General features: G+C 38.0%; 1 protein-coding gene across 1 annotated transcript in view; it reads left to right on the forward strand.

Annotated features, from left to right (window-relative positions):
* Positions 1-27,283, forward strand: part of LOC113120877 (ryanodine receptor 3) — a 72,303-nt gene that overhangs the window by 41,773 nt on the left and 3,247 nt on the right. The window contains 59 exon segments of the mRNA XM_074559974.1: positions 415-547; positions 1,951-2,054; positions 2,390-2,525; positions 2,647-2,830; positions 2,978-3,086; positions 3,216-3,336; positions 3,533-3,702; positions 4,007-4,227; positions 4,378-4,468; positions 5,391-5,531; positions 6,236-6,399; positions 6,495-6,573; positions 6,670-6,759; positions 6,868-7,014; positions 7,112-7,171; positions 7,284-7,359; positions 7,451-7,574; positions 7,823-7,938; positions 8,025-8,092; positions 8,205-8,326; positions 8,619-8,668; positions 8,767-8,827; positions 8,921-9,159; positions 9,806-9,887; positions 9,982-10,112; positions 10,459-10,776; positions 10,871-11,111; positions 11,284-11,371; positions 11,465-11,557; positions 11,719-11,889; positions 11,963-12,022; positions 12,650-12,784; positions 13,782-13,894; positions 14,625-14,721; positions 17,973-18,085; positions 18,163-18,214; positions 18,326-18,344; positions 18,347-18,384; positions 18,496-18,595; positions 18,677-18,756; positions 18,851-18,927; positions 19,012-19,085; positions 20,974-20,991; positions 21,686-21,766; positions 22,014-22,102; positions 22,219-22,347; positions 22,432-22,536; positions 22,610-22,691; positions 22,776-24,076; positions 24,705-24,748; positions 24,825-24,990; positions 25,093-25,179; positions 25,304-25,501; positions 25,597-25,727; positions 26,122-26,164; positions 26,245-26,372; positions 26,451-26,511; positions 26,590-26,736; positions 26,831-26,965. Of these exon segments, the coding sequence (XP_074416075.1) occupies positions 415-547; positions 1,951-2,054; positions 2,390-2,525; positions 2,647-2,830; positions 2,978-3,086; positions 3,216-3,336; positions 3,533-3,702; positions 4,007-4,227; positions 4,378-4,468; positions 5,391-5,531; positions 6,236-6,399; positions 6,495-6,573; positions 6,670-6,759; positions 6,868-7,014; positions 7,112-7,171; positions 7,284-7,359; positions 7,451-7,574; positions 7,823-7,938; positions 8,025-8,092; positions 8,205-8,326; positions 8,619-8,668; positions 8,767-8,827; positions 8,921-9,159; positions 9,806-9,887; positions 9,982-10,112; positions 10,459-10,776; positions 10,871-11,111; positions 11,284-11,371; positions 11,465-11,557; positions 11,719-11,889; positions 11,963-12,022; positions 12,650-12,784; positions 13,782-13,894; positions 14,625-14,721; positions 17,973-18,085; positions 18,163-18,214; positions 18,326-18,344; positions 18,347-18,384; positions 18,496-18,595; positions 18,677-18,756; positions 18,851-18,927; positions 19,012-19,085; positions 20,974-20,991; positions 21,686-21,766; positions 22,014-22,102; positions 22,219-22,347; positions 22,432-22,536; positions 22,610-22,691; positions 22,776-24,076; positions 24,705-24,748; positions 24,825-24,990; positions 25,093-25,179; positions 25,304-25,501; positions 25,597-25,727; positions 26,122-26,164; positions 26,245-26,372; positions 26,451-26,511; positions 26,590-26,736; positions 26,831-26,965 (7,833 nt within the window).

Below are 27,283 nucleotides of genomic sequence, written 5' to 3' on the forward strand. Positions count from 1 at the left end.
GGAATGGGTCACTTCTCATGCCAGTCCTTTTTGGGGTTTGTCAAGAGTCTGGGATGTGAATTAATACCACTGACTATGCCAGATATGACATTGCCACAGTGTCTCTCATTTCTGTTTGGCGGCCTCATTAAAGAGCTCTCACACACAGTGACGTGGGTTGCAGACATTAAGGGTGACCATATTCCCTGCTCCGAAGTACAAAACATATTTGCTTGTATTTGCCTCACGTCTCATATTTCAGTCTGGTTTAGCTGTCTGGGGGGGTTCTTTAGACATCTGGAGTATGTTACATTACACACATTTAGGAGCCATGTGAGGGCATGCATGCGAAAAAGTTGAACGATTAATTTGAAGTGTGAAGGAAACGATCTCCGTCTGTGCAGAGGTGAAATGAATGCTGTTTTTAACTCTCAGGAGATTGCCTTCCCCAAGATGGTGGCCAGCTGTTGTCGCTTCCTCTGCTACTTCTGTCGCATTAGCCGTCAGAACCAGAAGGCTATGTTTGACCACCTGAGCTACCTCCTGGAGAACAGCAGCGTGGGGCTGGGTAATCTCACACACACACACACACACACACACACACACAGACACACACTGTGTTGCCATGTCCACTTATTAAGGTGAAAAAAGGGTATTAAGGTATCATTTTACAACCACAGTCACGTATTTCAGCTTGCAGTGCTAGCTGTTGGCACAAAATTGAGCTATGCCACACATACAGTGCAGATGACAGTAACTCAAAGGGGAGTGGCAAATGTTGTGTTACTGTACATACCCAGTAAAAATTGGGTAGTTACAACTCTGTTTGGTCTCCAGAGCACAATAAAGGTCTCTAATAGCAGTTATGAAATACCCCACCTGCTGTTTGAGCCATACAATGCAAATTATTATAATAACCACTGTAGTTTGTTTGTTCTTAGCTCCTGTTTTTTTTATTCTTTCCCTATTCTTTCCATATAAGTCTTATATGCTCACTGACACTACATTTATTTGATACGAATGTACAGTGAAACAGAAATATTGTAAAATATTGCTACAATTAAAAATAGCTATTTTTCCATTTTAATTTATTTTAAAAATGCCATTTATTCCCGAGATTGCAAAGTTGAATTTTCAGAAGTCATTCCTTCAATCACATGCTCCCTTTAAAAAAAAGGAACTCTTTTATAACGTTATTATTTATTTTACTGTAATTTTTTTATTAATTTAATATATATTTTGTTTAAAACAAACCTTATCCTTAAACCACAAACACTTCCTTTATAACAAAACTTACGTTGGTCGGGAAAGTCATTTATTTCAGGTTTGTTGTGTAAGACCGGCTTGCTTGGATTTTATTTTTTTTTTTTTAGCAAGATCTGTCAACCCTGGACAGTGCACTGTTTTGACTGTGAATAATAGCTTGTGCAGCTGAGAGGAGCTGACTCTGCAGGAGTCGTTTCATATAACAGCACATTAATGAGCAGATGAGAGCCCACTTACCCCTTTATAGGCCTTATCACCCCCAGATCAATGACAGGACAGATCAGGTCAGATGAAGATCGGGAGCTGCATCTACAGATGTACAATTTTATTGTTGCATAGATAGTATTATGCAGCTTAAGTGTTTGTTATTATGTTTTTTGTTAATACAAACTTACCGACTGATATGTGCAAAGCAGCAGAATTAGGTTGTAATCAGAAATTCATCCAAATATGCTGAAATGTATGGTTGCAAACAATAATTACTAAAAATGACTCTTTATAATTGCTAAACTGAAGATATTTCAGAAAACTTTTTCGATTTGCTTAGCATAATATGGTAACATGGACAAGAGGATGAAGAGACCTAGTCAGAAAAAAGGAAAGCCTGCCATCTGTTGGTGATTTTGCCTTATTAAAAATCTGCTATCCCTGTTGGCCATATGGAAATATGTTCCAAATGTTCCACTTTGTTTCCTATTTCTCTAGCTTGCCCTGCGATGAGAGGCTCTACACCTTTAGATGTGGCTGCCTCCTCTGTGATGGACAACAACAGTTTAGCTCTGGCACTCGAGGAACCTGATCTGGAGAAGGTAACAGTTCAGCAGCAGTATAACATCATCTCTTCTCATAGGACAGTGCTTAGTAAGATTCTTTAAAGTTACATGGAATTTATATAGAAGACTTCCTTGTAAAGAAAAAAAAAACAGTTTAGGCATACTAAATAAACTTTTGATGTTAAATTTAGGTAGAAAAGTTGAAGTTTTTAGTAGAGCATGATCGGATTAAAAATCAAGCTATGGTAATTGATGTATTGTGTTGCACTGCCAAATAATGTTACTGGCTGAACGGTTGCCAGATAAATTTGGCTAATCCAATCTTTAGTGCCATTAGTTTCCTTTTGGATTCTGTCCATGTGTGTTTTCAGGTGGTGACATATCTGGCAGGCTGTGGCTTACAGAACTGCCCAATGCTCATTGCCAGGGGATACCCAGACATTGGCTGGAACCCAATCGAAGGAGAACGCTATTTATCCTTTCTACGGTTTGCTGTCTTTGTCAATGGTTAGTTTATTTGACCACAGAGATGAGTTTTCATGTCTTGTGTCTTGGTTAATGGAAAAGCACTTATGTCATTATGTAAACATTATGTTATGTATCACTGAGTATGTTCCGGTCATCTCAGGGGAAAGTGTTGAAGAGAACGCTAATGTAGTGGTGAAGCTTTTGATCAGGCGTCCGGAGTGCTTCGGACCTGCTCTCAGAGGAGAGGGCGGGCAAGGTTTACTCGCCGCCATGAAGGAAGCCATCAAGATCTCAGAAGATCCTGCTTTAGACCTGCCTAACTTACCCGAGGGGGCTGCACCCATGTAAGTTTTTCATCAGATCTACATTATTTGTCATTTTATGTTGGGTGAATTGAGTTGAAAGACTGAGCTGTAGTTTGAGTTGTCCTACCACCTCAGGAATGAGCATGCATGACTTAAAATAAGCATGTTCCCTCTTTGTTTTGACAGCGTCGGAGAGGATGAAGAGGAGGAGGAGGTTGCCCACATGGGCAACTCTATTATGTCTTTCTACTCAGCCCTTATTGATCTTCTGGGCCGCTGTGCACCTGAGATGCATGTGAGTGCTCATTTCTGACACATTTTATTGATTTACCAAGCTAGAGGCAAAACTTTCAGTTTGCATCACTATAGTGCTGTTGCACTGTACATGGCTTCACTTTAATATTATACCGACGCTGTTTTACAGCTTATAAACAAAGGCAAGGGCGAAGCACTTCGTATCCGTGCCATCCTCCGTTCCTTAGTTCCCACTAAAGATCTGGTGGGAATTATCAGTATTCCACTCAAAATGCCGGTCGTCAATAAAGGTTTGTACATGTCAGTAGATGCCTTTGAAAGTGTCTGAAGACATAATCTCTGAAACTCATTATGTGCCTAAGATTGATTGATGCTATTACTCTTTTGACGTCATCTTCATCCCTTTGCGTCTCATTATCTGTGCTGCTTGTTCCGCAGTCATTATAACCCTAATGTCTTTTTGTTTTAACTCTCTCGTTTGCTTAGATGGCACTTTGACAGAGCCAGATATGAATGCCAGCTTCTGTCCGGAGCATAAGGCACCTATGGTGCTTTTCCTGGACCGTGTCTATGGTATTGACGACCAGAGCTTCTTGATGCACCTGCTGGAGGTGGGCTTCCTGCCAGACCTGCGAGCATCAGCCTCCCTGGACTCGGTAAGGGTGCTTTGCAGTGCAAAAAAGAGAAAAGTCGCAGACATAAATTTATCATGCCTCGTGTGAAAAAGCCAAAAAGGTTCATGTGATGCCAACCGTTTAATATGGTGATTCAGCAGAGGCAAAAAGTGGAAAGTGTATGAATATTGAAAAGAACCCATTTGATCTAGCTACAAATTAAGAGTGTATTTTGTGGTCTTGTATTATTAAAGTTTTCTTTTTTATTTATTCACATTTAATCAATGTAAACATTCAACTCATTTGCACAATGATTTGTTTTTCATGTTGTTTGTGCATCCATCAGGAGGTGCTCAGGACCACAGAGACAGCTCTGGCCATGAACCGCTACATTGGATCTGCAGTGCTTCCTCTGTTGACCCGCTGTGCTCATCTGTTCGCTCACACTGAGCACTATGCAACGCTCGTTGACTCTACGCTACACACCATCTATCGCCTCTCAAAGGGCCGATCACTCACCAAGGCCCAGAGAGATGCTATTGATGAATGTCTACTGGCCATTTGCATGTAAGAACCTCTTTCATGGCTGGGTTCATTTCCACAGCTCAGGAAATTAAAATGGCATTTTCATATTATAGATTACCATACAATTTCCTTAATAAGAAATTGCTGGAATGTAGGTTAGGGATCATCTGATGTTATTTATAATTTCTTTAGGCATCTGAGGCCATCAATGCTACAGCAACTTTTACGTCGTCTTGTGTTTGATGTTCCACAGCTTACAGAGTACTGCAAGATGCCCATTCAGGTGAGTTTAGTAAACAGTAAATACTGTATAAGTACACTACTATTCAAAAAAAAAATGTTTTATGTTTTTGTAAGAAGAATTTTTTTTATCAAAACTACTGTAAAACTGTAATATTGTGAAATATTAATACAATCTGAAATAACTGTTTTTTATTTTAATATATTTATAGTGTAATTTATTCCTGTGATAGCAAAGTCTTCAGAAACACAAATTAGTCTGAAACTGAAAGTTGTCTGTGTCACTTTTTTTCCGGAACTATTTTTTATTATTATTTATATATTATTTATCAATGTTGAAAACAGTTGTGCTTTTTAATATCTCTGTGGAAATCCTGATACATTTTATTAGAATTCTTTGATTAATAGAATGTTCAAAAGAACAGCGTTCAGTTAAAATAGAAATGTTTTGAAACTTTTACATTCACTTTTACTCATTTGAATGCATCCTTACTAAATAAAAAAATTATTTCTTTTAAAAAAACTAAAATACACTAAACCCAAATGGAAGTGTACAATTAATCCTTATTACTATTTGGTTACATTATTAATTTGAACAAGGCCTCCAGATGAAAATTCACTAAACAGTTGGGCAGTAAAATGGTGCATATTCATTATCATTTTTTTGAATGCAACACAACATATTTCTGTGTAAATTACTATGGAAATTCCAACTTATTCACCAAACTCCACACTATTTTCGTTATGCAATTATTGTGGTCTTTTAATGATATTAAAAAGATGTTTGTCTACATTTGCTGATGATCATGGCAGCAACAAAAATACATAAATAAATAAATTTAAGTCAAATAAATAAAGTCAAATCCAAGTATAAAATCAATTCTTATTCTAGATAATGAGGGATATTTAACACAACCTGTTTTAAGAGTATAATTTAAAGTTTTCTGATCTGTTTACCCTTGCAGCTGTTGACCAATCACTATGAGCAGAACTGGAAGTACTACTGTCTGCCAACAGGCCTGGGCAGCTATGGGATGGCATCAGAGGAGGAACTCCACCTCACCAAAAAACTCTTCTGGGGACTTTTTGATGCTCTTTCTCAAAAGGTACAAGCATGCTTCAGTATAAATCTAGGCTGTCCATTAAGCAAACAATGTATTCAAATTAACAGTTGTTTTTTATGCGAATAAGTAAAGCTGTTACTTTACCCAAAAATGTTAATGATTTTTGTCTTTGTTTACTCACCCTCATGCCATTTCAAACCTGTATGACTTTCTTTTTAGAGATTGCTCTGTTTTTATTTATTTATTTATTTTTTTTGTGCACACATCAGTGGTCACCAAAGTTGTTTTGTTACCAACAATTTTCAACATATCTTTTGTGTTCCACAGAAGAAAGAAAGTAATACCGGTTTAGAAAGACACAAAGGTTCCATAGAGTTTACATGTTTGGGTTGACAGAAAAATTTTATATTTACTGCAAAAGCCCCCACATTAAGATCATTCGAAAAATATATTATTAAATATTATTAAATTCTATTGTTGTGACACAAACATTCATAGAATAGACTAGGAAGTCTGCAAAAGTCTGCATTTTGGTAAAAATGGTAGGAAAATCCCTTACTATAGAAATAATGTATGATTAAAGGGGCATGATTATTTCACTTCATTAATAATCAGATTATTTTTATACATTTTATTTTTATGTATATGAACAATATTTAAATAAGAACGTATTTTAATGATTAAAACACCAAACTGAAAGCACCACTATAAACTGTACAAACCTGACTCCATTGTCTGTTTCACAGAAATATGATGCAGAGCTTTTCAAAATGGCCATGCCATGTCTGAGTGCCATCGCTGGTGCCATACCACCTGATTATGTCGACTCCAGCCCAGGTTCCACATTAGTTAAGCAGGCCTCTATGGATGCACAAGGCAACTTCGACCCCCAGCCTATTAACACTGCAAAGTAAGTACCACTGAAATGCTGGCCATGAAACCACATGTAGAAATCCTTTCATTTGACCTTTCAGTGGACTTCACAATACAATCTTTGTCTTTTAGCATCTCGCTGCCTGAAAAGCTAGATTACATAGCAAGCAAGTTTGCTGAGCATTCCCATGAGAAATGGTCCTCTGAGAAGGTTAGACATTGTTAAAACTCATCCAATTAATCTTGATCTATTCTTCTGTTGAATTAGACAAAGCGTGACTGCTTGTTTTATCTTGTATGGTGATAGATCGCTCTTGGCTGGAGTGCGGGAGATAAAGTAGACGACAAAGCTAAAACTCATCCACTTCTGAAAGCGTACAAAGCATTGAGTGAAAAGGTACGCATAAAACCGGATAACATTCTTCCGTATTGATTTTTGTCTCAAACACAAATGCCAGTTTCAAAGGATGATTTTTCATCTCTTTAAATGTGTCGCTTTGCACAGGAAAGGGAGACTTACCGCTATCCTGTGAAAGAGACTCTGAAGAGCATGTTGGCTATGGGATGGAACATTGAGAGGACCAAAGAAGGAGAGGCCATGTTTCAGCAAAGGGAAACAGAAAAACAGCGCAAGATATCAGAGTCCTCTCAGGTAATGTTAGACAGCAGGAAGGTGTTTAATTCTCTGTAGTGTCTGTCAACAAATCAAAGCATTTAGCACATTTTGTCGCCTCTTCTCCACTTTACAGGGTGAGTTTACTCCAGCCCCACAAGATTTGGAAAATGTTATTCTATCACGAGAACTACAGGTATGTGTGAATCGAATTGTTACAAACAATGCATATTTTGGATATGGAAGTGTTACCCATATTTCATATATTGTGTATTAAATCTGTATTTTCATTGAAATCATTTCAACAGGCAATGGTTGAAACAGTTGCAGAAAATTACCACAACATTTGGGCAAAGAAGAAGAAAAAGGAACTTGACAGTAAAGGTGAAGCTTTTTTATTATTTTTTTTTTATTTGGCTCAATCCTGTCCTAGCTGTCCCAGATGCATTGACTCACTGTGTGTTGTCAACAAAAGGAGGAGGAAGTCATCCATTGTTGGTACCGTACGACACACTGACAGCAAAAGAGAAGTACAGAGATCGAGAGAAGGCCCAAGAACTCTTTAAATTCCTGCAGGTCAATGGATATGCCATCAGCAGGTCAGTGTTCTCTTAAAAATATATTAGAAATTGTAATAATAATAATAATAGTGCTTCAATGTTTGTACCTTGTGTTATATATTATGTTTGACTTTCATGAATTTATTGCTACTTTTGTATTACAAACAATTATGGTACTTTATTGATTTCCAGGCTGGGTCTTGTAACAAATCCAGAACCACTATACCACAGGATGTTTGCATTAGTATGTGATCTCTTTATTAACATGTTTTCCTGTGCATACGCAGGGGTCTGAAGGACATGGAGCAGGATTCCTCTTCTATGGAAAAGAGGATTGCCTATAAGTTCCTCAAGAGGCTCTTGAATTATGTAGATTCTGCACAGGAGTTTATCGCCCATCTTGGTGAGAAAAAAATCATGAATATAACAGACTGATGGAATTATAACATATCAAGCTGAACATTTTTTTTCTCTGCATAACTTTTTCAGAGGCTTTGGCTACCAGTGGGAAGACAGAAAAATCTCCCCATGATCAAGAGATCAAGTTCTTTGCTAAGGTAGTGTTCAGTTTTCAAGCAAACACTTTCTTACGCAGAAATGTAATATTCCACGGAAGTTAAAGGCCATATTTTTATAAAGTTCTTTTTTTATTGATTGCTTACAATGCAGGTGCTGCTTCCCCTCATAGACCTATACTTCAAAAACCACTGCTTGTACTTCCTGTCATCTCCAAGTATCAACCTGAGCAGCAGTGGCTATGCATCTAACAAAGAGAAAGAGATGATCACCAGGTGCTGCCAAATTATCCACATTATATAAATGCATTCTGAAAAAATTTAATAATACTTAATGTGTTAACTTTCAACATAGAATAGTCTAAACATATTTATCCAGGATGTGTCAGAATCCCTATTCCTTCAGTGTATATACAGAATTCAGTGCGGACATTTCAACTTTTCATAAGGTGGCACCTACATTTTAAAAGGAGCCATCAAGCTTGGAGTTGTCCGATATTTGTTTGCATATTCGGATGCAAGGATTGTTTTATGTACATTCATGCTAACTTGAATCATTCTTCCTTAGTCTATTCTGTAAGCTGGCAGCCCTTGTCAGACATAGAATATCACTCTTTGGTAAGACTTCTCAAGAGTATTTAAATGCTTTTTATAACTGAGCTTCATTTTGCTTGACGAATGTCATTCCACCGCTTTAAGACTCTCTGTTCTTTCAGGAAGTGACTCCACCACCATGGTGAGCTGCTTACACATCCTGTCACGCTCACTGGACTTCAGGTAGTGAGAAAATCTCAGGGCAGCCTGAATCATAGACCAGCTAACGGTGGTTAATGCTTCAGTCGTTTTAAAATGATTCTGTTATGACTGTAGGACTGTGATGAAGTCTGGCTCAGAGCTGGTGAAGGCTGGTGTCAGGACGTTCTTTGATAATGCAGCAGAAGACCTGGAGAAGACACTGGAGAACTTGAAGCTGGGGAAGTTGGGTCAGTCCCGCACCCAGATGAAGGGCGTTACCCAGATCATCAGCTACACCTCAGCGGCCCTGCTGCCCATCCTGACGGTTCTCTTTCAGCATATCACCCAACACCAGTTCGGAGCAGAGCTGCTATGTGAGTCAGGAGTTTTTTGACCTACAGTATGATGTTTGTTTTCATGAGTCAATTCTTAAAACATCTCATAATGAGAAACTTGTATGTAAAAAAAAGTAAAACAGAATCATTAAATTGAGAAACTTCTTCATTAAAATGAAACGTTTTTTTTTTTCACAATTACTTAACATTACAAGTTATTATTAAAAGAAAGTCTTGGATTAATATGAGATACTAAGTCATAAATGTCCTCAGTATTAATTATGGGAAAGATACCTGTATGCTTAGTTATTATTGTGAGAAAACAATCTCAATTTAATGAGATGCTAAGCCATAATTATAAGGAAGTTTTTCATTATGCTGACTTCCAGAATTATATATTTTTTTTCCAGAATTTATATTTATTACTGAACTGCCACATAAATGGGATAAACAGGCAACAGGGAAACAGTAATTCTCAAAGAGAATTAATTAAAAAGTTTGTGTAAGCACACGTTTTGCAAGAGTTACTTTTTTCAATGTATTTGAATCCAAATTATCTCATATTTTCTTGAAAAGCACTAAAATAATATTTAATGTAAAGAACCAGAATCATTAGGAGATGGATCCCCATGCCTACTTCCATATGCCATATATTTCTCAAAAGAATTGCATTTGTTTGTTTCAGTGGATGACATTCAGCTGTCCTGCTACCGCATCCTGACCAGCCTCTACTCTTTGGGCACTGGCAAGAACCTCTATGTGGAAAAGTACAAAAAAAAAACTTCATTTCTGAGGGAACTTTTGTTTTTTTCTCTGTCTGTTTCTTTATGAAACTGAGACGATTATGTTGGGTTTTTACAGACAGCTTCCAGTGCTGGGTGAATGTTTATCCACACTGGTTGGAGCCATGCCTGTTGCCTTCCTGGAACCCCACCTAAATATGCACAACCCTCAATCTGTCTTCAACACCAAGACACCAAGAGAACGAGCTAGTGAGTATATTTGGCAGGATCGGAGACTATTTGAAATCTTCTGGTGTTCGGTGAGAAACCATATAATGAAAATATGGTTCATTTGCAGCCAATCATAATAAGCAGATTGATATTTTGGTGACAGTGGCATTCTTTTTAACCCTCTCCAAGGCAGGCGTTGCAGATTTGCAACAGTAAAGTAACTAAAAACCTTATTACTCCAGATACATATTTTATAAATCTGGAGTACTAAAAACTTTGGGTTACTAAATTTACTAAGTTACTAAAACTTAATTTGAGCCTGAGAGGGTTAAAGGAAAAACATAATTTATTAAATTCACTGCCTTAATACTGAATCATTTTACAGTTTTGAGCATGCCAGACACTGTGGATGAGATGTGTCCTGAGATGCCTCATCTGGACGGCCTGATGAAGGACATTGGCGACATTTCTGAATCTGGAGCACGCTACACAGAGATGCCACAGGTCATTGAGGTCATGCTGCCCATGTTGTGTAACTATCTGTCTTATTGGTGGGCAAAAGGCCCAGAAAACTCCCCAGCTGATACCAATTGCTGCACAACTGTCACATCTGAGCATCTCAGCCTAATCCTGGGCAATATCCTTAAAATTCTCAACAACAACCTTGGAATTGAAAATGCCCCTTGGATGAAAAGACTTGCAGGTGAGGGAGAACTTGAACTGATAGTGATTAGCATGCTTTGATACAGGATGATTGCAATGCCTTCTCAAATATCTGTAAACTCTCTTCTATGTAGTATATAGCCAGCCTATCATTAGCAAGGCTAGCCCAGATCTTCTTAGGATGCACTTCCTGCCCACACTGGAGAAACTGAAGAAGAAAACCGTGAAGGTAGTGGCTGAAGAGGAGCTGCTGAGGGCTGAAAGCAGGGCAGACACTCAGGAAGCTGAACTGCAGATTCTGGATGAGTTTGCTGTTCTCTGCAGGGATCTGTATGCCTTCTATCCAATGCTCATTCGTTATGTGGACAACAACAGGTATTACACCGCGACCTGAGAGGAAACGGCTAAACAATTTTGATGGCAACTAAAAATACTTAACCCAGTACATATGAAACCATTAAAGTTTAATTGCTGCTAAAAAGTGGTACAATCTACAGAGATAAGTTAATTGCACTTTTGTTCATAAGTTAATTTGACTTTTGACTAGATCCAAATGGCTGAAGCAACCAGATTCCGATTCAACTGAACTTTTCAAAATGGTGTCAGAGATTTTCATCCTTTGGTGTAAATCTCACGTAAGTTCTCCGTATGTGTCCATCCAATATTTTCAAGAATTTGCAATTATTTCAAGATTTCCAAAGCTTACTTCTGCTCTTTGTTCATTTCAGAACTTTAAAAGGGAAGAGCAAAATTTTGTGGTGCAAAATGAAATTAACAACCTGGCGTTCCTCACTGGAGACAGTAAGACGAAGATGTCAAAGGTAAGTGTGACATTAAGTAATTGCTAGCTATAAGTAATTGGACCCAAAAGCTCTGAGCTAAAGAGGAAATATCTTCCGTGTTAATGAAAACAAACAAACAAAAAATTAGAAGAGCATCAGCCATGTGTTTTATGTGTGATATATTGCTTTGTAAAAACCAGTCTGGAGGTCAGGACCAAGAGAGAAGAGGAAAAAGGAGAAGAGGAGAGTTGTACTCCATCCAGACTTCCCTTATCGTAGCAGCTCACAAGAAGATGCTGCCCATTGGTCTGAACATGTGCACTCCTGGAGACCAGGAGCTCATTTCCCTTGCCAAGATCCGTTACAGTCTGGTGAGTGTGATCCTTAATTATGCTTTATTGGAGATCTACAGATCAAACCTCTAACAATTTCTCTGTTTAACAGAAAGACACAGATGATGAGGTTAAGGATTACCTGAGGAAGAACCTCCATCTTCAGGAGAAGGTCTGGAGAAACAAATCATAATGCTGAAGTATTAGCATACCTGACAACAATCCCGTTTTTCCCGGGAGTCTCCTGTATTTCAGTCACCCGTTTCCATCTCCCACACCCTTCCAGCTTTGTTTGAAACTCCCATAATTTGCGTTGCCCAAACCTCGTTATATGAAGGATCACATCAATATATTATCCCAAGGTTGTCTAGTTGATATTTTCGCAGGTAGCATATGTGAGAATCAAGCGAAATGGGAGGAGAAGACTTGGGTTGTGCCCGGTCTCAAAAAAAAAGAAGTCTATGCATGACCTGGTGTTTTATTCGTATCTGAAATGGAGCGCTAAACACTCTCATGCTGCTTATGTTTCAGTCATAATCGGTTTACATATGGTTTATGTCTGTTTTTCAAGTAAATCCAGGTAAAAAAAAAATATCTGAATGATGCAGAGCATTTATAACAGTAACCTATAGAAACTAAACAATATATTTTCTGCCTTATTCTGTGATAAAAAAAACATTGAGTATATAAACAAATCAATCCACTTAAAATAGATAAGAAAAAAAAACGTACAATTAGACCAAAAAAATGAGATTTTGCCATCCAGGTATGCTTATTGGTGTTACTTGTCCCATCGTAGTCAGCAGATCCAGCAGTGCAGTGGCAGGTGAATCTCTACAAAGATGTTGTGGTGAAGAGTGAGGGACCTCCAGACCCAGAGCATAACGTGGAGAGAGTTCAGGCCATCTCCGCTGCTGTCTACCACCTTGATCAGGTACAGCAGGCATAAAAATGAAATCCACTCATGATATTTAATCTCATTCCTCATCTGCCCACACTGTGTCAGCAAACGTATTAATTGGTTAACACTTCACAGTAAAGTCCATTTTGTTAACTTTTGGTATCATGAACTAATAATGAGCAACACTTTTAAAATATGTATTAATCTTGGTTAATGTTCATTTTTACATATATGTTTTAAACATTTTATTTAGGGCTAAGAAAATCATTAATTTATGTGATTAATATTTGTACACATTAAAGATAATTAATGCAGTATAATTTTTTTCACTTTTTTTCTCCACATCCTTTGGCTAGCATTACAGTATATGATCACGTTATCTGTGTTGTCTTCATGTTTTAGGTTCACAAAAAAAAAAAAATAAATAAAAATATTTATATATAAAAATGTATAAAAAAATATATTATGACTTTTAAAAGTTATAATATTTTTAATGTTCTGTAATTGGTAATAAATGAAAAATAAAATCTATATAATGTGCCTGTAATTCATAGTTAGACCTAGTTTGTAAAAGTATGCCATTAAACAAGTATATTTTTTATATTTGTAATATATTTAATATATCCATTATTTATAATACTGAATTTATGTTGTTTCTACATTAGTTTGGAGATTCATTGTGAAAATATATTTATAATTACAAATCTTAATGTAATCCTATTTTATCAAGATTAATCACATAATAACTTTTTTTTTTCAAATTAATAAACACCTAGATTAATAGGTGTTTATGTACCCTTGATTAATACAGATGTTTATTGTTAGTCGATGATACCTGATGATACCTGACCACTACTTTTGATAAAATCACAAATTGTGACTTTATCAACCCAGAGATGTTACAGTATCTTGATCAGTCTTGTACTGCCTATTTTTTCTTCAACTGCGAGTAGACGAAAACATTTTACTTTATAACACTAGCAAATAAAACCTTTATTTGTATTAAATTGTACATATATTTAACTCTCAGGTTGAACTGCCGCTGAGGAACAAGAAGATGGTGTTTCAAAAGCTGCTGTCAAAGCAAAGAAAGCGTGCCGTGGTGGCCTGTTTCCGCATGGCACCACTCTACAACTTACCAAGGTATGTCCATGGAAGCCTTTAAATTAGAATTACAGCTTTGCAATATTCATTCACAGCATTCAGCTTTAAATTATACTGACTCAATAGGAACTTCTGAAAGTTTCCTTGATAGCTATTCCTTCCTTCCTAATGCACCTGAATGCATTCTATACTCCCTCTATCCTGTTTAAATGTGCTGCAAAGTGTTTTACTTGGTGCTTTTCCGTGCTCCTTTCTTCCTCCTCCTAAAATCTGTCCCTCTCTGTTGTCTCCATAACACACTTCAGATACAAAAATAATAATTACTTCCTGAATGGCTATCGGTATGTTTGGCTGGAAAAGGTGTACCATACCTCCAGCTTTGATCGTCTGTTCTCCATGCTAACGGTAATGTCAGACTAAGAGAACTCATGATCCCAACCTCCTCGTCCTCCTCCTCCTCTTCCATTCTCCAAGCTAAGGGCTGAGCACAAGCATACAGTTAGTGCCACCACTCTGAATGGTCACCTTCGGTTTTTTCAGTGTCTCTTTGCTTTTATGTAGCGACGGGATGTTTCAGGGTGGGTAGAAGGTTCTTGACCTTAAGAGTTCTTTGTGCAGCAGTGATCATTTGAATGGTAGCTTTCATGGACTTCCTCATTAAGGTGACCAGTCAGATGAGGTCATGGAATGTACATCTTCCTCTCACACCACAGAATGCACCTCCTTCCTTCATCTTCCTTTTAACCTCCCTCTCCCCCCCACTCTTCAGGCATCGCTCAATTAACCTCTTCCTCAGTGGGTATCAGAGACTTTGGATAGAGACAGAGGAGTACTCCTTTGAGGAGAAGCTAGTGCAGGACCTGGCAGTAAGTACCGGGCTGGCATCAGCGCTGCCCCGTGTGCTGTGTGTGCCCGCTGGTGCCTTCTCGGCGGCTGAATGCACTGTGGCCAGCACCGTGCCCGCTAAGGTGCGGGAGCACGTCTCTGCCCGCCTCATGTACTCATCCTGGCCTGTGTTCAGCTCTGCTGGTTACGTGACACACTACCGACCGAGGCACAGCAGCCAAGGCATGCATGACTTTCGGCTGAGCCTCAGTTCCCGCCATCTCACTAGAAAAGCAGTTCGTTTCGGCGCAGCTGTGGTAAGAGGAGCAGACGTTTCCCGCGACGCTCTGCTTTGTTCTTTGGGTGTCGTCTTTCTTTCGTAAGTCTCGTTTGTTGTGCGAGTCAGTGGCATGTTCACCTCATGAGATCATGTGTCGGCTGAAGTTCAGTCTGCGGTGTAAATCGACCCATTTGATTTGCACCTCCTAATTAAGAATATATTCAATAACGCAAAGGAATTATTTTGAGTCGTGATTAAATATTTAATTGACTGGAATAAATTCTTACTGTTATTGTTATTAATGGTAAACACTGATAATTTGGCACTCATTCACATCTTGTGAGGACACGCATTTATTAATATTTGTTTAATAATGAAAAAATCTGTTTTCAATCAGTGTTTATTTAGTTGAGGAATAATATTCGTCATAATGTTAGCCAATAAAAAAATCACTGACAACAACGAGACTACAACGAACTGAAACTCTTTTTAAATTACAAAAACTATGAAGAAAATATATTTACATTTTCGTCAATGAATAAAAACGTGAATGAATCGGCTGCGTGGTTCATGTGTACGTTAGATGCGTACATATGAACCGGCAGGACATAAGCTAAAATACACTTGCTGCATGTTTCATAAAATGTTCAAAATGTCAATATGTGGGAGTACGAGAAGAGTAGATATATAGATAAATCTGACGACGCAAGAGAGAACTCAATTAGATTCAGTTTTCTGCGTGCAGACACTGATACAAAAACAGAAAGTTTGTTTCAAAGCACACGAGTACTCTTTCGCATTGCATGAATTACACACAAAATTATATCGAATTGTCCATTTGACGATTATTCGTGTAAGTGAACATAGACAGTAGGGAGAAAGTGTATTAGGGAATTGCATCCATGCAAGGGACAGCAGCCTAATTTAGTAAAAAAAAAACTTTAGTAGCCCTAAAGATTAATCTAAATTTATTTATAGAAATATATATGTCTGCTTGAAAGAATGAAAAATATGGTAAACAAGTTGCTATAAAGAATGCATAATTAGCCTATATAACCATTGGTATCTCATTAAAACAAAGACCATGCTCTTGTTCTATATGAGAAGTGTCTTTATTTAATTTTAACATAAAGGCATGTTGTGTGTCACAGCAGTTAAATCTGTGTCTATTATGATAAAACCTTAATATCAAAACTATACAATGAGAAATCCTTAATATATGCATTACACTGCAACTAAATCCATTAGATTAAGCTGACTAAATTTACTTTAGATTTAGTCAGCTGAAATGACTTATGATATTTAGTGGACTAACTAGACTAAAACTAAAAACAATTCAGGTGACTAAAATATGACTAAAACTAAATGGCATTTTAGTCAAAAGACTATTACTAAAACTAAATCAAAATTTGCTCTCAAAATGAATACTGTTTTCAGTCATATGTAACACTTAACACACACTGCAAAGCCATTTTCCATTTGTCTCCATGTGATTTTGCATGTTGATCCTGAGCTGGTCATTGGTCTCTGTGTAATTCTGGAGTATCTGATCAGACTCCAGTGACCATGCTCAGGCCACTTTCATCCCAACAAGTGTTTCTCAGCTGAGGCCCAGTGGACATCCAAGATCTTCCAATGTGATTTGAAGGTGTTTATGCTACAAAAATGGAAAACCGATGTGACTGGGGTACTTGAAACACTGATTCCAGGTGTCCTGATTGGATAGGCAATGTCATTTATTTTGTTAAATTTCCTAAACCCCAACAAAACAGAGCAAAAATGTCCCTAAGCATTCAATCCCAATCCCAATGAAAACATCATTTTCTTGTTGCCATACTTTCATTAAGTTACCATTTTTAATCTGCTCAAGCAGAACGTTAATGTCATCTTGCACTTCAGCAAGGTGTCTCTGGCTAAAACTAATGTTAAAGTTAGTGACTCCATGCTAACGTACACACCTAAATAGCTCACTGTTCTCATGTCATGTACAGTGTAGTTAAGGCAAAAATACATAAATAAAGTGTAAAACAGTAACTAAGGGGGGTGGGGCATACCGATAGGTCAGTTTTGAAGCAAAATCTGATCCAAGATGAAAGATTAGATTTAAAAGGGCTTCACTGGGCCTGAACAGGAGAAACTGATCTTGATTACATTTAAGTGTGTCTTTGTGTAAAATAACTGCATGCCTAACTCAAATCCAGAGCCTCTTGCTGCAAGATCAGGAAGCAAACTATTGGAGTCATGCTGCTGAAAATGACTGGAATGAAACTAAATTGCATAAAGTGACAAATGTGTTTATTTCACATGTTTATTGTCATATCAGGGAGAAATAGCTTTTAGTGTTTTATTAAGGTTTTTTGGTGTATGTGATGTAATGGCTAAAACTGAAGAAGTTAGAAGTTGGGCTGTGCACCATTGAGAATTGAGAATTTAGCTCCTAAATTTGAAGTGAAGTCGAATTAAACTGAATGAGTTCAAAGAAATTTTGAATACATTTCATGTTTTCAGTATGAATTACACAAGTTATTATTACATTCAACATATGAGGTATGCTCTATTTTCCAGACTGCTATAATTTGATCTGCTATTAATATTTTGCAGTATCGTTGGCAACTGTTGAATTTATTTGTCTTGCAATTCAGTAGTTTCCTTTACTCGTAGTTCCAAGTCATCATCCTATGGGACATGGCCAACAGAATTCAAATTTACACTTAAATGAAATGGAGCCAATTCTTAAATTCTGAATTGAGCCCAGCCCTGGTAATAAGGTAGATGAGCATGGTTTGAGTGAAAAGGTGATTGCAATGTCGGAGTGTGTTTGTGCATCATATTTGGTTTAGAAACAAATTTAAATGACAGCAGTCATAGAAACTAAGGTCTATAAAATCATACTTCTGATTATAGCACAAAAATAATATATATATATATTGTGGGGGACAAATAGAGTTGGAAAGAAAGCTGGTGATTAATGGATTGGAACTGTTTTTATAACTTCTGTGGCTCTTCCTGCAGAAAACTCCCATGAATGTGGTAGAGGAAGAAGAGGAAGAAGAAGCCGAAGTTCAGCCAGACCCTCTTAATCAGCTCATCCTTCACTTCAGTCACAATGCTCTGACGGAGAGAAGGTGACATTTCAATATACAAGTACATAGAAGTAAATACTTATTCAATAATAGATAAACAACTCCTTTTCTTTTTGTAGTTTTCTAGAAGAGGATCCTCTCTACATTGCATATGCTGACATGATGGCAAAGGTCAGTGCTGAATATTTAATTAAATGAATGCTTTAATTTATATTAATCGTTCTTAATTTCTATTGTAAATGTTTTAAAGAGTTTCAGTTGAATCAATATTTTAATTTACAGAGCTGTGCCGAGAATGAGGAAGAGAAGAGGAAGAGGAGGGAAAAGAGAAAACTTTTGAGGTATTCAAATCCTGGATTTTAATTAAAGGAGCGAAGAAAATGAAGTAGCGCATATGATGCTTAATGGACTGTAAGCAGTGTAAATTTCAACACTTTTGTTGTCTCTCACAGGAAAAAGAAATGGAGAAGCAGAAGATTCTGTACCAGCAGGCCAGACTTCATGCCCGAGGGGCTGCTGAGATGGTGCTACAGATGATCAGTGCCAGTAAAGGTACATGTCTCCATTTCTGCCCCCTTTACTCTCTCTAAAGTCTTAATTCATTGGATTTCCTAAAATAGCATTTGCTTGCAGGCCGACTTGGTCCTATGGTGACTGGCACCCTTAAACTGGGCATTTCTATCCTAAATGGAGGCAACGTTCTTGTCCAGCAGGTAAAGCTCTGTAAAACTGACTGAGAAACTGTTAGTATTGTCCCACAGAGGATACTGAGCTCAGAAAATGTGTTAATGCTTTATAATTCTTTAGAAAATGCTGGATTATTTGAAGGAAAAACGAGATGCGGGCTTCTTTAAAAGTTTATCTGGACTAATGATGTCTTGCAGGTGGGTGTGAACAGTTTTGCGTTTATTATCCATTTTGCCCTACAGTGATTATTAATTGACTCTGTGACTCTGTATCTCTGGCAGTGTGCTGGATTTAAATGCATTTGAAAGACAAAATAAGGCAGAAAGTCTAGGAATGGTGACTGAAGAGGGGTCAAGTAAGCCAATAAGCTTTATTCTTCTCTATCTGCACTATTTACTGAGTACTGTGGTTGATTAGTCAATGTATTTGATAAAATCTGCATTATATCTCTCCTGCCATTAGACTACAAAACACAAGTTTTGCGTTTGTATTCTGTATTTGCAGAGTATATTAGCTTCTTTTTAGTACTGTACATCATTGGGAGTGGTATCAGTTTTGGCTCTTCCTTTGGCTAGCTGCCAAAATGCTGCACTCTGATAACACTGTGAAGTGCACTGTTAATAATGTGTGTACATGTATTCACTGCAACAGTGGAAGTTGCAGTATTCTCCTCATGCAGTGTCAAATGTCTATGGGATGCCATTAACATTAAATGTTTCTTTGTCCAGTCATTTAAAGGGCTTCATCTTCAAAGGTGAAATGAAGGACCACGGTGGTGTGATTGCTATGCACAACAACTTTAGAGTAAAAAAATAAATAAAAATAAAAATAAATAAACACTATAATTAGGACACACTTCATTAATTCCCAGGAATGTAAAATATGTAAAAATGATTTGTAAAACAATATAAAAACTTCATCATCACAGGAAGGAGGTGGCGGGAACCGGCGGACATTCAAAATGAACGTTTAATTACAAAATAAACACAAAACATTGGACAGCCCCTCGCAGACGACTGTCGCGCAAAAAAGCAAACACAAATAAGCCCAGCCTGGTCCTCTCCTTCACTGTCGTCGCTCCTCTTTTGTATTCTTCCGATCTCCTCCATGGGACTCGAGACCGGCGAGTGGAGCAGGTTTCGCTCATTTCCAAATCACTCCACCGGCCTCGCTCCGTTCCCTCGGCTCTCGCCACCGCCCCGCCCCGCCCCACCCCACTCGTCACATGAATATATGAATATTGTTACTGAAGATATTTCTGGGAGGGCTGAGGTAGATGTTTTAGGGGTTTTTCTTTATTGTTTGGTTTGCTTTTACACTAAATAATAATGCTTTTGATAAATACATTTTTGACAGGGTTGAGGTGAATGTGAGCTTTTTTCCAAGCTTTTAGTTTGCCTGATTCACCCCAAAATGGGAAAAGAATTGCTTTGGGACATAATTCTCTAGACAAGTTCCCAATCATACTGGAATCTCTCTGGATGTTTTATTTATTTATTTAACTTTTCATTAATCTGATTATAAGTACTGTAATGAGAATCATCCCATCCATTTTTTATTAAAATTAAATTAGACCAGGAAAATGTCTATGTATTATATTTGAGTATTTGATTTTTAGCCTTACTTTAATTAAAGTATTTCGAGTACATTTTTCTACAACTTTATATACAGTACATTCTAATTTCTGATTTTCTTTTTTTACACTTTTGATTTTGGGGTGAAATAAAAGCCAGATGAAGACAACCCAAATATATAGAAATACAACCTAGATATATTCCTGAAAGGCTTTGAGAGTTTGACCTAAAGTAATAGCTTTTATTAGCCATATTGCTGAATTGCTGAAAAGCAACAGATATTGAGTATGATACAGAACATGACTTAAACCCCTGCACTAGAAATAATACTAACACCTTCATTAACTACTGATTTTGCAGGTTGACCCTATACTCACAACTAAACAAATAAAGCCTTGTCTGATCCCAGTGAATAATCTGATGTTTATGTGTTCCACAGTATGTGGTCCTGCTTCAATTTCATTTTGTTATGGATTGCATCTTAATAAAGACAAGAGGTCTTACATTCCATGAAACACGTCTAAACTCTGTCTACATCTGTAACTGCATGTCCATCCTCTCACTAAAAGTTCAATGACTCTTCTGATTTCTTTCTGAAATTCAGACTTTCTCCATTTGCTTATGTCTGCTTTCTTTGTATGTTTTCCATCATTTTTTACTGGACTGCAGTCAACATGAGAGAGCGGGGTAAATATAGTTTAGCTACTCATTTCCCTGGCATGTCGCAATTTCTCGAAACTTTTTCCTCTCCCTTGCCATTGGTGATATGAATGCACTACTCTTCAGGGATGGCTTGTGGAGACTAATGCATGCTGACACAGAATTAAGACAGAACTAAGAATAAAGCCAGGCTCATTTACCTAACCTAACTTTACTAAACTTTAATCATCTGTAGTCATACAGTTGAAAAAAAAAAAAAAACTCAAAGATGTTCAAAGAGGTGTACACTCATCTAAAGATTATACCACAGCTACAAAATGAGCAAAGAGCTTTGCCATGTTGTGAATCTGGGGCTATTTCACAAAGCTGGTTTCTCACATGACTAACTTTCACATGGATGATTTTGTGTACAATATAATAAAAAAGAATCATTCAAATCTTGTCAAGCATTTCAGTACACCGTTCTTGTGAAAGTTACCTTGCTAGCCCAGCTTCTTGAAATTTCTGTCATTTCTGTGTATTAATCGACAAGCCTTTCTTTTTACAGTCTGTTCTTGGGATGCAGTTGCGAGCCTGCAATCTAAAGCTCTTCATCCTAAGTGAAGCAAGCTCCCAAAAAATGTGCTAGTCACCTGCTTGCTTGAGACTGATGTAAATGTGTCATTTAGTTTGGCTTTAAAAATATGGCCCAGAAATAATTGCAATTCTGTCATGTTTTAAGGTTCCAAAGTACTACAAAATGATGACTTTACAAAGGATCTGTTTAGGTTTTTGCAACTTCTGTGCGAGGGGCACAATAATGGTAAGACTGAAAATTTTTGCATTTTTTCTATGCAATGCTACTTTTTTTTAATACTAAGTAAAAATATGAACTTATCATACTTTTAATTATATTAACATTTATTAAACACAATGTTTCGTACATTTACAGAGAAACAATGATTTGCAGGGCATTACCAATGAAACAAGAATTAAGTTTTTGCAGAAAAACTTTGATTCACTGCATATCCTTGACTATTTACTATTTATATTTGAAATGTCCTCACCAGATTTCCAAAACTTCTTGCGGACCCAGACTGGAAACACAACTACAGTCAACATCATCATTAGCACTGTGGACTACCTATTACGTCTACAGGTAACACAAACTAAATACTGTACATACAGTATGTAGACGTGCTACATAGCTTTGAATTCTCCTGAATATGCTCAACTTGAGCCCTCTGTAATGGTCAAACTTGTTCTCACCACCAGGAATCTATAAGTGATTTCTACTGGTATTACTCTGGGAAAGATATCATGGATGAGGCTGGGCAACTTAACTTCTCCAAAGCTTTGGCAGTAGCCAAACAAATCTTTAACTCACTCACTGAGTACATTCAGGTAATGCATATACTCTACACTAGTACTCTATTTTAGAATTCAGGATGTCTTTGCATTTCATAAGACTGTATTTTCTCATTTTAGGGTCCTTGTATAGGGAATCAGCAAAGTTTGGCACACAGCAGGTTGTGGGACGCAGTGGTTGGTTTCCTGCATGTTTTCGCCAACATGCAAATGAAACTGTCACAGGTAACCAGTCAGGCCACTGTTAATGTGCAGCAATTACCAAATAAGTTCCCTCTCAACATGTCATTTGTTTCAGGATTCAAGTCAAATCGAGCTATTGAAAGAGCTGATGGATTTGCAGAAAGATATGGTGGTCATGATGTTATCTCTATTGGAGGGTGAGAGTTCTTTTTTCTTTCAAACATAATGGAACTAGTAATGGACTAGCAATGGTTAATACATCAACTGCATGCATGTTACAGGTAATGTGGTGAATGGAACTATCGGCAAGCAGATGGTTGACACATTAGTGGAGTCCTCCAGCAATGTGGAAATGATCCTCAAGTTCTTCGACATGTTCCTCAAACTGAAGGACCTCACTACATCTGATAACTTCAAGGAGTACGACCCAGATTGCAAAGGCGTTATATCCAAGAAGGAGTTCCAGAAGTCTATGGATAGCCAAAAGCAATACACACAGTCTGAGATCGAGTTTCTCCTCTCCTGTGTGGAGGCTGATGAAAATGATATGTTCAACTACAAGGAGTTTGTGGAACGCTTCCATGAACCAGCCAAGGACATCGGCTTCAACGTGGCTGTGCTTCTTACTAACCTTTCAGAACACATGCCTCACGACTCTCACCTGTCCACCTTCTTAGACCTGGCTGAAAGCGTTCTCAGTTACTTTGAGCCATACCTGGGCCGTATTGAGATCATGGGGGGTGGCAAGAGGATTGAGAGGGTTTACTTTGAAATCAGCGAGTCTAGCAGAACCCAATGGGAAAAGCCTCAGGTCAAAGAGTCCAAACGGCAATTCATCTTCGATGTGGTCAACGAAGGCGGTGAGAGTGAGAAGATGGAGTTATTTGTGAACTTCTGTGAAGACACCATCTTTGAGATGCAGTTGGCCTCTCAGATCTCTGAGCCAGACTCCGCAGAACGACCTGCAGAGGAAGAAGACGAGGAGTTGCATAGTCTGCTTGAAGGATTGTCTGAGGAGGAAGATTCTCTTGAGTCCACCTCGGCCTTCACTGCAGCCTGCGCTTCTGTGAAGAAGAGCATGTCTAATTTCCGTAAAATGTTGACGTTTAAGAGTATGAGGAAACAGTTTAAAAAATTCAGGAAACTTACCATCAGGGAAATGATCACAGGGTTCTTCTCCTTCTTCTGGATGCTCTTCACCGGGTTCTTCAAAGGCATTTTCGCCATCATCTTCGGGTTCTTTCATATAATTTGGTCCTCCATGTTTGGAGGGGGTCTTGTGGAGGGTGCTAAAAACATGAAAGTGACAGATATCTTGGGTAACATGCCGGATCCAACACAGTTTGGGATCCATGGTGATGTAATGGAAGCAGAAAAACCAGAGAGCAGCGAATTGGTGGTGTCGGCAGATATGGTGCAGATGACTGGAGCTGGAGCTGAGAAGCTGGAAGCAGATGTGGTCATGGATCTACTTAATCCAGCTGTGAAGAAAGAGGGGAAGCATGGGGCAGAACCTGGTCTGGGTGATGTCTGTGAAGTCCTGTCAGAGACTAGCACCCCTGTTGAGAAAAAGAAGAGCCAGGTATCTACATACCTTAGTCTGTGTAGACGCCATATTGAATTTTATGTGAACGAAAAAAAGGACTGGCTGTTTTAGGCCCTAGATCACGTCATTTTCACAACTAATATAATTCTTCTATGAAGTCTTTGTGAACTGAACGTTTTTTTGAAAAGATGTTTCATCAGCTGAACAGACATGTTTTAATTCTATCCCTTAGCGCCTTGTTTTCATCTCCCTTAAAACATAAATATAATGTATTTTAGTATTTGAATCAAACATGTGACACAATGAAGTGTTCTTTTGCAATTTGTAAATTTGACAGAGTATATTGTTTTTGGTAACACTTTCCACTTCAGACATTCTACTAACAGTAAGTAATTGTGCAACTACATGTTAACAAGCAGTTAGTAGAGTATTAGTAGACTGTCTGCTTAATATCTTCTAACACTTAGTCAACTTATTCAACTAACCCTAAACCTACCCTATCAGTCTACTCTTGGAGTTAGTAGACATGTAGTTTCAAATAATGAGATTTAGTTGATATGTAGTTGACATGTAGTTAACATGTAATTACAAAGTTACTTATAGTTAGTAGAATGTCTAAAGTGGACTATCAAAATAAAGTGTAACCTTGTTTTTCACCACACAGAAAGTAACAGCAGAGAAGCCAGAATCAGAGCCAGAAAAAGCAGAGTAAGTTGACTAATAAGATGTTGTCTGATTATTTCATTATCAAAATACATATTCATACATGGCGATGTTTTTTTAGCACTGAGAATCAAGAGAAAGAAGACAAGGCTAAAGAGGAAACTCCTGAGGAACCAGCCGCAGCAAAACCAGCTCCAAAAGCCAAACGTGGCTCAACAAAAGAAGCAGCTCCAGCATTTATGGCCAGCTTCTTTGCAAGGCTTGAAGTCTACAAAGCCAAAATGCTTGTAAGAAAAGCTTCAGTCACATTTTTTATTAAACTTTGTCCAGCAGGAAACTTTGTTTGAGTGGCAATGAGAAAATGTTAACATTTATCTCTTCCTCTGTAGAACTACCTGGCTCGCAATTTCTACACCCTTCGTCTTCTGGCCTTGTTTATGGCCTTCGCCATCAACTTCATCCTGCTCTTCTACAAGGTCTTTTGCAGATAAACATTGTATTAACTTTAAATGTGCTAATGAATGTGAAGTTGACATGGAATTAATGAATAATCACCTATTTGGTCATTTGTATAATTCTAAATATTGCTGCTCTGTAAAGGTGACTGGGGAATTCGATGATGAGGAAGAGGAGGGATCCTGGGGTGGTGAAGAGGAGGAAGCTGATGAAGATGAGGAAGGAATGGAATACTTCACTCTTCAGGAGAGCACTGGCTACATGGCACCCACATTGACGTTCTTGGCTTTGCTGCACACGATCGTCTCCTTACTCTGTGTCGTTGGATATTACTGCCTTAAGGTTTATACTGATTGCTATCATATGGTTTTACGAATATTTCAAAGCCAGATTCTGCACAACAGTATTGATGTAACCTTGTTTTCTCCTTGATCTAGGTTCCTTTAGTGGTGTTCAAGCGGGAGAAGGAGATCGCCAGGAAGCTTGAGTTTGATGGTTTGTATATTACCGAGCAGCCGTCGGATGATGACATCAAAGGACAGTGGGATCGTTTGGTTATTGCAACTCCGTAAGAAACACTTTAGACATTCTCTTTCATTCAGTCCCTCACGCTACATGTACATTACAGTGCCAGATATTATTATACTTATTTAATATAGCACTCAAAAGTTCTATATAGCAACAATAGTTCCACATACATCAGTATCACATTTTTTTAAGTCATGTTTTTGGCCTTTTTTTAATAAAAAAGATCAGCGTAAAGATCGGCGAGGAAAGCATCAGGATCAGCAAAATACCTTGAGTCGGGAATCAAACCCGGGTCAACGGAAACATTACTTATTAGTTTTCTTTCAATATCAGTTTTAACTAACCACATGCTGTTCATCATGAAGTAATTGATAAATCAATCCATCAGTTCTTCAGAGCATGATTACTTACACACTCCCTTACCGCTCTTTCAGGTCCTTCCCTAACAATTACTGGGACAAATTTGTTAAGAGGAAGGTAAGCAGAATGACACACAACTTGATGGTGCTTGTGTTCCTTGGACAGTCTGCATATTTAATTTCCACTGTCCTCTTCAGGTCATCAATAAATATGGGGACTTGTACGGGGCTGAGCGCATAGCTGAACTCCTGGGTCTGGATAAGAGTGCTCTGGACTTCGATCCCACTGAAGAGGCCGTGGTGAAGGAGGCCTCCCTGCTGTCCTGGTGAGCTGACGGGACATGAAAACATCTGGTTTGAAAGAGCATTACAGCATTCAGTCATGTTTTGGTTCTTAATTGCAGGTTGAGCTCAATTGATACCAAGTACCACATGTGGAAAATGGGGGTGGTGCTGACGGACAACGTGAGTATGGTTCGGATTTGGACACATAAAGAGGAATATCCTGTATCAGGACAATAACCCTTCGTCTTTTATTTCTAGTCGTTCCTCTACCTGATCTGGTACACTATCATGTCTATTCTGGGACATTACAATAACTTCTTCTTTGCCGCTCATTTGCTGGACATTGCCATGGGCGTCAAGACACTGAGGACCATCCTCTCTTCTGTGACCCACAATGGCAAACAGGTATGTCCTCTCCAGCTGAGGGTGACTGTAGTACAGCTTCACACCAAGATACTTCTGATCTGATGAGGGTATCTGCTTCATCTGCTTCAAACAGCTGGTGTTGACTGTGGGCCTCCTGGCGGTTGTGGTCTACCTGTACACCGTGGTGGCTTTTAACTTCTTCCGCAAGTTCTACAACAAGAGCGAGGATGAGGACGCACCTGACATGAAGTGTGATGATATGATGACTGTGAGTTTAGCTTTTTTAATTTTGAGAAGATCCTTGAAGGACATTTACTATGTTGTTTTCCATCTGGCTGATCTGGAAGTCATCTTTGACTTATTATGACTATTGACGTTGAGGCATTATTGCAAAACACTACATTTTTCATGAACGCAGAAATGCACTATTTACCTTTAAGGACTTACTAATTTATTCAGTGAGATAATGTTGTCAGGTTATATCAAATGCTTAGGTGACCCGCATGCAATTTAATTTTTTTATTATAAAAATACCATTGCTTTCTTCTCAACACTTTTAAAAATAAATTTCCAGGGAAATATTAAG

This window comes from Carassius auratus, chromosome 20 (assembly GCF_003368295.1).
Source record: "Carassius auratus strain Wakin chromosome 20, ASM336829v1, whole genome shotgun sequence".
Taxonomy (NCBI): domain Eukaryota; kingdom Metazoa; phylum Chordata; class Actinopteri; order Cypriniformes; family Cyprinidae; genus Carassius; species Carassius auratus.